At 33.3% G+C, this 10,346-nt stretch overlaps 1 protein-coding gene across 1 annotated transcript; it reads left to right on the forward strand.

Annotated features, from left to right (window-relative positions):
- The first annotated feature begins 624 nt into the window (after positions 1-624).
- Positions 625-9,843, forward strand: LOC145629071 (uncharacterized). Its single transcript, XM_081681547.1, has 5 exons — positions 625-1,173; positions 3,220-3,937; positions 5,350-5,713; positions 8,594-8,959; positions 9,560-9,843. Exons 1-4 carry the CDS (start codon positions 897-899, stop codon positions 8,642-8,644), a joined length of 1,410 nt encoding a protein of 469 aa, XP_081537673.1. The 5' UTR covers positions 625-896; the 3' UTR covers positions 8,645-8,959; positions 9,560-9,843.
- The last annotated feature ends 503 nt before the right edge of the window (positions 9,844-10,346 follow it).

The raw sequence follows: 10,346 nt of genomic DNA on the forward strand, positions 1-10,346 counted from the left end.
TTTGCCTACTTTTGTTTTAGTTGTGTATTAGAAGCTACAATTAAAATTGCAAATACCAAATTAATATATCACACACTTTTATTATTTTTCGACAAATTTATAATTATAATACTTCTCAATCAATAATCTATAACTATATATGTATACTAGTTAAAGTCCCGTGCATTTGCACGGATTTTAATAAATTACATAGTGAATTACAACATTAATATAACAATTATATACTAAAATAATAGAAAAATAATTACTGTAAAATATATACATATAAAAATATTTCGTTTGAGTGCGCATGGAAAAATATTATCGCCAAAATGGAAAGTAAATATTATTATAAGCTATAAATATTTTTCATGAAAAAAGGAAAGATAAAAGTGGAGGGAAAAATTTTAAACAATGAATGACATATGTCATCACTGATTTCGCTTTTAGTATTAAGTTATTGATTATTGATAAAAATCACCGTGTATGACACGGAATCTAACATAGGTAAAAACTAAAATCAGTTTTTAGTTTTTAAAAAACAAAAAACAAAAAATTGAAAACTGAAAACAATACCATACGAACGCTAAAGGTTTGTTCCTTTGGTCATCTCACTCACTCATCAATCTGCCTTGCTCTTTTAATTACACTTGATTGACACGTAAAATCGGAAAGTCTCAACCCAGAAAATACGTCAAACCCTATCTCCTCTCTCTTTCTCGTATTCAATCATCTGTTGCCCTAACTTTGTCCTCCTCTCCAAACCCTAATCCCCAAATTTCCATGAAAATCAATTCTGATCAACAAATTAGGGTTTCCGCCCTGAAAACCATATCTTTCTGATGATCACTTCACCCTCAAAATTCATAGCAGCAGCAGCAGCAGCTTCATCTCAATAGCTTCTTCGACTTTCGACAATGGAGGGTGGAAACGCTGTTGAAGATCCTGAGTCATGGGAAGTGGCGGATGTGGAGGAGAGTATGAAGAGATTGCTGCTTTCTTCCTCTATCAAAGACTCTGTTACTTCATCTTCTCCAAGCAATTCTATTTCAGCTGATGATTTGACAACTTCTGGTTCGCTCAATTTGGCCTTTTCAACTGGTGCTGAAAACGCTGGGCTTTTGGATGATGCTATTAATCAGGTTGATCAGTTTCTTCGTGAAGCTTTGCAAAATCCTCGTGAACGCTTGTCGAGTAAGTTTATTTGCTGTTTCTTTGAATTTTTTATTCAGATTCGTGTATTTTTCTGTGCTTTGCTAAGTTGAATTGAAATTAGGCTGATTCTACGTTGCGTATGTAATATATAATTAGACTAAAAACGCAGAAAGTTATGTTTGTAGAATAGTTTGATTAATTTTTGGTATCGAAAAGTTTCGATGAGATATTGGTGAAGCTGTTATAGGACGAGGTGGGATTGGTGAGGACATTATTTTCGAAGTGATCAGTGGTGTATTGCTAACTTCATTGTCCTGTCGACGGTGTCTATTCCCACTTTTTGTTAGGTGTGACTTAATGAAGATAAATCTTGAGTTTCTACCATGTCGAAATCAAGAAGAGAAGAAATGCATGATAGCAGTGTATTTGTGGATTTATGTTGTCTCGTTATGGTTAGACAGTTCCTGGTACAGGAATGTGGCAATGCTAGTTGACTTGTGGTTGTCTCTAGCTGGGCTGTGAATCGAGCATTAGCTAATGAATCTAAAAGTCATAATGCCCCAATGTTGCGCCCAGAAAGATAAAGCAACAATTCTATGGGCATCAAGAAATTTGGTATATTTCTTGACAATTCATTTTGGATTAACATTTAACCAGCTGGAAATATTAATCGGATGAAGGAGCTGCTGTTTGCTACTTGAGTCTATTTTTTTTGTACTAAGGTGCTAATTGAGTTCCATTGATGAATTATGTGATTCACAAATACACGTGGCCATTAGTTAGGTCCATTTGTAGTCTATATTGCATTTTTGAGCTTGAATCCATCTTGAGTTGAATTGAGCACTGATGGAACTGCAATGGTGTTGAAGCTGTAGTCTTCATGGAATAAGTTTCTTCGTGAGCCTAATTACATCTACCTAATGCCAAATTTTGCATATGCATTGACATTATAGTTGTCAATTTGGGGACTTGCAGTTTGACCTTAGTTAGGACTTAGGATAATTAGCTCATTTCCTGCATTTATGATGTGTGAGAAGGAAAGTATTTTGTCTGCTGTTGTTCGGTTTGGGTCTTGATATGGAAACTTTTTGTTGATTTGCTTGTAAATACACAATCTGCTGCGTTTGTGGAAACTGATTTGCAGTTTAATTTTATATATATCTATATTTTTATTTTTTGTTTTTGTGTGTATCTATTATTCTTAGTATATATAAGGGATCCCACTACATGGACATTCTGTATGATTGTATAAGTTGTGTAATTTGTTTAGCCGTGAAAGATGTAGTTTAGAGTGTTTGCATCCTCACTTTCTTAGGGATGTTTATAGGTTAAGATTGTTTTTGCCTTTTGGTATCACTAAGATGTAGCATGTAGATTGCTGGTTTAAACTCTCGTCTCCCTATGATATATCTGCTTTGAGGACCATGATACCATCATTCATTCATTTGTATTGTTTTTGGAGCACATCAATTGTAGGATGAATTATTAAGGCTCGTAATTAGGCTTATTTTCCTCTTATTTTTCATTCCTCCCTTTTCTCCTCACATAGCTCTATGTGGTTTTTGTGATATTTCTCTGTTGATTGTGACTAATTTAGTGAGATCCATATCAGAGCTTTATGTTTCATTGTGTATGAATATGAGTAGTTTATTAACGTATACCATGCTTTAAGCTGTTCTGTACCAAAATGATGTTGTTTGTTTTTCTTTTCAGCCGTCTCTTAAATGCAATCCTAAAATTTTCAATTTTTTTTTTTAAAAAAATTCTTGAAGTCATGTAATCAATGACATATCTTTAAAAAAATTGAAGTCATGTCACCATGATTCCACAAAAATTGTGCTTTTGCTCAATTTGGTTTCGGTTATTTGTTTTGCAACTTGTCAAGCTATTATTAGTTTATTACCATAAAATTCAGTTCCATGTCATAGTTCTGTTATGAACCAAGGACTTAAGAGCATCATTAGGATTTCATGTGTCTATTTGAGTTGCAACTTCTAATCTTCTGAGTGGTTTTGATGTGTATTGTCATGTTGATGTCAATTTATTTACAAGTTCTGATGTTGAATATATGATTGTTGATTTCAGTCCTGCGAATGGAACAAGATGTTGAACAGTTTATTCAGGATCCTACGCAGCAACAAATGGAATTTCAGCAGCTTCCAACTTCTTATTTGAGGCTTGCTGCTCATCGTGTTGCTCAGCATTACTTTCTGCAGTCCATGGTCTTGCTAGATAATAGTCTCCCTGATGGATCGGGCTCCAGAATTATAGTCCAAAAGACTTCAACTGAGTGTCGTTTGCCTCGTATCCGCCTGGCAGATATCCCTGTAAACTTGCCTCAAGAAGACAATGGCATTGTCAAGGTTGCCATTAAGCAAAGGCCTCAAAAGCATTCATCTTCATCCAGCAGTGGTAATTCTGGATCTCAAAAAGCAAATCATAACAAAAGTGTTGAGGAAAGAAAAGAGGAGTACAACAGAGCTCGTGCACGAATCTTTAATTCTAATAACCCAAATGGTTCTCCTGGTTTAAAACCTGTAGTTGAGGTAAAAAAAGCAGATAACTTGCAGCTTCCATCTATGGGACCGCCAAAAGTTGATGAGAAACCTGCATCTGGAGCTTCTGACTTGAGTAGCGGGAGAGCTGTTTCAGTAGTTGATTCTTCAAGTGGTAGCAGTAGGTCAGCTAGAAGTAGAACAGAAAAAGACCCTGTCAGTAGGTACAGACCCAATAATAGGGTTGCTATTTTTAGAGACCGTGAAATCGACCGCAAAGATCCTGATTATGACCGGAATTATGATAGGTATGCGCTTTATTTGATATGGTTTGGGTTTTCTTATCGGGATAGTTTCATTCTTGCCTTCTTGAATCCTTCAATCCCTGTACCCTAGAAAGAAGAGAGATTAAAATCTAATTTTCTTTGCTCTACTAACTTGGCCTTTTCAGTATATATGTTCACTCACTCGAATGCTTTCTAGCTGATCCAGGTGTATAAGCATGAACAAAAGAGTTACATGATATTACACATTGTTTCCTTTTTATACTGTCTCTGTGTGTGTGCTTGTTTGGGGGGGGGGGGGGTGGCGGAGAGAGAAGGGAGTGTTGTGTGTTAATTTATTGTTGGTTTTAAAGCTTCGGCTGCAATTTGAATGGATATTTTCCCCTTTACCCCCTCAATACCCCCATAATATACAGGGATATATATTTCTGCTTGGTTAGTGTAACTGCATAAGTCATTTAAACCTTTAATTATAGACCTACATCTAAGTTGCACTATTTTACATGTAAAGTGAACATAACTTGTCAATTGAAGTTGCTTATTACATTCTTGATATTTAAAATCTGCCTGTAGGCGGCGTTTTAATTTGCAAACTTCAGTTATCAACCTATCATCACCTTTAAATTTGTTGTATTATTGCTGTATGTGCTTTTTGTTCTCACACGATAAAATTTATTGAAGAGCTGATCTTCCCCAAATAGCTCTTGGGTTGCTTTTAGGTGATTTCATGTGTAGCTTGTATATTACTTTAAAAATTCCTTTTTCTGGACTTTATATCATACTTCATCCGTTCTATTAATGTCGCAACAATGAATTTTTTGCAATATTTATCACTCTTGTTTGACCATATAATATGATTTTTACGTTAAGCAAAATATAGTCATGTAGGATCTTGTTGGATTTGTCTCATAAAATACTTTCACATATCAACTTTTTTATAATTTTTATTCTAACACAATTATAGATATTTAGCATATAAAATGTTCTTTGGGATGCATAATTTCATCCTTGTTGCAATATTAATAGAAAGGAGGAAGTACTTTATAGCAGGTATCACTTTTTCTTGTCCTCTGTTCATAAGACATACTAAATACAGATGATTGGATTTCTAGTTCTCTGTTGCACTCTTGTTTAAATTTGCCAAGTATCATATCAAAAGTCAACTATTTGCCCTGGAATAAAATATTGCTTTCTTTAATGACATTTCCTTAGGTTTCAGAATTACGTCTTTTCTCTTAACTATCCTATTTTGAACCAAAATGTTAGCTTTCTAATGTTATGATGTAATAGTCTTTCTGATGCTTGTAAAACTAATTCTGCAGTTCGATATTGCCTTCATATGTCTTGCTATTAATTTCTCTGCAATCACATATTTATTGTGTGCCAAAGCATATTTTTTTTAAATTATATGCTAATGATATAGACTGTTTGTTCAGATATCTGCAAAGGTTTGACCCTGGATTTGGATTCAATGCTGGGCCCTATACTGTCCAACCTATGTACTCCCCGGCTGTTAATTATAATACTGAATTTCCTCAACTTGGCTCAACTCCTAGGCCTCAGATTTCTGCTGATCCACCTCGGCCACTCCCACAGCATTTACCTCCATGGGCATCTCCGTCTAACCCTGCAGGTCTCAGTTATGGTCATCCAGAGGCCATGATGGCTGCATATAGTCCAAATCATGTTAGTCCACGTTCTGCATCTACTATATATCTACATACCACTCATTACCCTTGTCAGCGTCCTGGAATGCCATTCATTCATCCTCATGAACATATTCACCAGTCATATCAGCAGGTATGCAATTATTCTCTATTTATATTTCGTAGTTGGGGAACAGGAGGGAAGAGAACGGCCCTTCCTGGGCATATTATTGAGAAAGATGAACCAGTGAGGGAAATCACTGTCTCGACGGCTCTACCTTTACCTTTATTTAGAAGTAAATATACAATTATACTTGCATAGTCTAATGATGGTTAACTGGCCTTGTCTCCATGCTTGCTGGCTTCTTATGACTATCGTGAAGATTTTAGCTTTTGAGAGAGAATAATGGACATGTTGCTTTGATTGTTCGAATTTCATGTTTATTTAGTACATCTTCATGTTGGTCAATTTGGCCAGGATGTTTGGGTTTATGATAGGTCCTTGTTGTTTAATTAGCAACTTGGTAAGACAAAAATATTGGGGGGGGGGGGGGGGGAGGGGTCCTTGCTGTTTAATTAGCAACTTGGTTAGACAAAAATAGAGGGAAGGGGGGGGGGGGGGGGGGGTGATCTCTGACATAGTGGAGAATTCTGTTTTCACTTCAATAACAAACAAACTCTGTTGTCATATGGGAAGGGGGAGGGGGGGGGGGGGTGGTTGTTCTAACCTAGATCATGGAAGCATGGACATCTTATGTTTACAGAGGAAGATTTTAGCTCTGCATAGAGGTTCTTTGTTTGTTAAAAGTGGGGTAAAATGAAGATTAAATATTTAGTGTCAAAGCTACATCAACGGCCCAACTCTGTTAAGCTCCTTTAGTGTCAGGGTTTATAATTAAAAAATCTGATAACTTCCAACAAAAATTAATTGCATTTGCTTGTATAATAAAGCTAAATAGTATAAATTGTCATTCGTATCAAATGTAAATTTTTCAATGGCAGCTTTAAAACAAGTATATATGGCTAATACAATGATGTTGGAGGATATTAGAATGTCACATAGGAATTTGTTTTTGACCCAATTGACCGCTGATTGGTTGACAATTGTTTCTCTCATGGTTCTCCTATATTCTATTACTAGGTTAAGTCCCGTGCCATGCACGATCATAATTAAATTTTACAACAAATAAATTACAAATAATGGTGTTAATTCAACATTAATTTATCTAGAAAAATTATTTGCAACAAAATAACTTGAATTTTAGTTTATACCAATACCAAATACTGAAATACATAAAGGTTATTGAATTGGATTGTATAAAAAAATAATATAATAATAGAAATTTAGAAGCTATAAGGTTTTATCTAATAAAATTAAAATATTAGCTTAAATTTGTACCCATTTGCGAATTAATATACATCTATCCTTAAATTATTAACACATTTTCACAGAAATATGAAAATTTATTTGATTTAATTTTACTGAATAATCAATATTTCTTAATCAATTTTTTAAATATATTTTTAGTGAGTAGTAGGAGTTTTTATTTTTTTTTAATAATCATATAAATATTAGAGTAATTAGATTAAATTTTCCAATATATGTTATGTATACTATAATAGAATGATTTTGTTCTTATAAACGTTATATAATTTTAAGATTTATATAAAGTATGCTACCAAATGATATTTTTTAATTAAAATAAATTTTATTGTCAAATGATGAAAGCTTGAGAAAAAAAATTGATATTGATAATATTATAATAATCTTGGAAAATATCCTTCAAAATATATATATATATATATATATATATATATATATATATATATATATATATATATATATATATATATATATATATATATATATAATTATCTTGGAAAATAATATTATAATACCTTATTTTTAATCTATCTTAGTATTTATGTAAGTAAAAGTTTCCTAGTATATAAAATATATGTACAAAAAATTGAGTATAATGGGATTAAATATGTTGTTAAAATGGAAATAACTATTATTGTAGGTTATAAAATGAATTGTCATTAAAAAATCGCAAAAAAAAAAAAAAAAAAAAAAGGAAAGGAAAAAAGGCAGGAAAAATTTTAACCAGGAAATGACAAGTGTCATTCCAGGTTTCGCCTTTAGTATAGGTTTATAGATTTCTCTCCATCTTTAAAGGTCTTTGTATCAAAAGTATGTTTAGGTCAGTGACATAGAAACACCTTTTTTGTGTATCTTTAACCCCTCTCCTTTCAAAACGGAAATCTTTGGCTTACTTATAAACAATGTTTATAGGTTCCAACAAAAATTTAATTGGAGACAGGTGAGTTGACTTGAGGAGAGTTAAGTAGCATTGAGACAAATTCAGGGATCGCCGTATCCATATTCCATCTTTGTACCCAAAGTTTTGGAAATGGCTTGGGGATTATGTCCCCGAGTTGTCCCTAGTACGAGAATAACCACAAACTGGCGTACCTGTGCTTCATATGGGGGAGTACCTGTTGAAACCATAGAGCACAATACACTCTGATCGTTACATATTAAACTAATGCCTTTGTATCTGGTTAGGAATCAAATATTGAAGGAATATTCTCTATACTGTTGTAGGTAGTGAATTATGGTTAAAATGTAATTTCATACTTTAGAGCTTTAGTTTTGGAAAGTTAGCAGCGCTCGAAATAACAGGTGACGAGTCTGACGACCTATGTGAGGGTGTTGAGGATCCCACACGGGTACTTTAGGTGATATTTTGATTTTGAATAGCATAGGTAGCCATAACACTAGTTAGTGATTTGATGCTGGTTAAAATTTAGGTGTCTTACCTGTGTGTAGGTCTTTGTAAAAATACTTCTTACATCCTCAAATTGTCTTGTATAAAATTACAAAATTTGATATTGTAAGGAAAGTGTATGAATGGTAAGATAAAAATGGTTTAGATAATGGAGAAAAAATAGTAGGAGAAAATTCTTGTAATTAGTTATACTCATCTTGGCATTTTGTTCTTATATACTATTTGTTGTGCAATTTGTGCAGTCGCAACAGCAGCAACATGATGCTACCCTTGGATTTGCCCGGCCCCGTTGAGGGGCATGGGCAATGCCTGCACCCTGCCTGCTTGGAGTCTGAACTCCAAGGAAGTATGGCAGCACATTCTGTGAGGCAGGGTGCACAGGCATACAGAACTGAGGTGGGCCAGAATGATCTAAATTGGTTTGGGATCCTTTTTTAAACAGTTAGCTGGCCTTTTCTCAGTTCACATTTAGATTCCTTGCATTATTTGCAAGGGAGCTTGTGATTGGGACACATCTCAATCTGAAACTACCATTATTGATGATGATGATGAAAAACAAACTGAAAGCACGTTGTTACCTTGAGAGGCCTGAGATTTTTTCAGTTAAGGTATGCCAAGAATTGGTGCTTTCTATAACGTATAACTATAGGAGATGCCTATTACAATCCTTGAATATTTTTATATGGATATATGCTGTGATATGTTTGAAATACAAGTGTAATTATTTGCTGGATTTCATGCAAAAGAACTGTGCATGACAGGATTTTGTAGTAACTACTGTATAACATGCTTTTTTAGTTTGACATGAAGAATCAACTTAGGCCCTATTCCCCTTTTTTTTCAATTTATTTTAGGTTTTGATAAGGATCAATAAGGGTTACCCAATTTCATGATACAACTAATATGCGCTCTAATAAGTTTGTAATAGTCAATATTAGGTTAATAGAATGCATCCTTTTTTGCCCAACATTTTTTGATCAACCTTGTTTTATAAATCTCATTTAAAATTGTTAAGAGGAGCTTTTTGCTAATGTTCCATTGATAATAATGTTTCTGGAACTTGAAATATTGTATGGCTAAAAGGTTTTAAAGGCATCGGCTTCACTTTTTAGATATTCAAACATGCTTTATAAAAATATCTTTGGACTCTGGTTTCCTTGTTATTGTAATTACAAACTGATATCCAGCTTATCTTTCAATCTTTGTAGTAACCCTAGAAGCCTGGAGCAAAGTAAAACAGCATTGGGGATGTAATGCTCCCTGAATGTTGGCATGGAGCCATGGAGCATTTGGGTAAAGTTGTGTTCGTGAGTGCTCTCAATTGCTTGTGGAAGGATCAATATGATGTTAATATTAGCAGCACACGCCTTTGTTTTTGTTTGGATTCGAGTTGAGATGTTTCTAAATATATTGGATAGTTTATGTTCCTTTCAAATTCTTAATGTAGATTATGTCGTCACCGCTCTCTAAAATGCATTACTATTGAGCATCAGCCTAAAATGCATTACTATTGAGCATCAGCCTAAATCTATTACGATGTTCCTATTATCTGCTCAATTTCAATTTCTATATTACTTTACAGAGAATAGGCGTTACTTTACATATTGTTCAACTGTTTGTCAATTGTCATCTTAAAATATCAAACTACTTAGGCCCTGTTCTTTAGAGATCTTCTGCTCAAATCTGCTCTGTTGTGTTTTCAAATAATAATTAATATTCAATAATGATGATTATTTCAATAATCTAGTTTTAATTTTAATCAATATTTATGTTTTATTATTATTTTTATGATTATTATTATTAGGAAAATTATTATTATTATTATTATACAATATTATAGATCCCCTACAAATATTTTAAAAGAAACCTAGAAGTATTAAAATTATCAGATATTAGAAGGTAATGAATTTGTAATATTTTATAATTTTATTATTTACAATATCTCACATCATAAATGAATTTGTTTATAAGAAAGTATTAAAACGGGGATCCTAA

The sequence above is a fragment of the Chenopodium album genome, chromosome 4 (genome assembly GCF_948465745.1).
Source record: "Chenopodium album chromosome 4, dcCheAlbu1.1, whole genome shotgun sequence".
NCBI classification, from domain to species: Eukaryota; Viridiplantae; Streptophyta; class Magnoliopsida; order Caryophyllales; family Amaranthaceae; genus Chenopodium; species Chenopodium album.

What these genes read in the sequence shown, in the direction of transcription:
- LOC145629071 (XM_081681547.1), top strand. Translation starts at nt 897, where the DNA reads ATGGAGGGTGGAAACGCTGTTGAAGATCCTGAGTCATGGGAAGTGGCG. An exon ending in TCCTCGTGAACGCTTGTCGA is followed by an intron (nt 1,174 to 3,219) that starts GTAAGTTTATTT and finishes TGTTGATTTCAG; the next exon opens with TCCTGCGAATGGAACAAGAT. An exon ending in TATGACCGGAATTATGATAG is followed by an intron (nt 3,938 to 5,349) that starts GTATGCGCTTTA and finishes CTGTTTGTTCAG; the next exon opens with ATATCTGCAAAGGTTTGACC.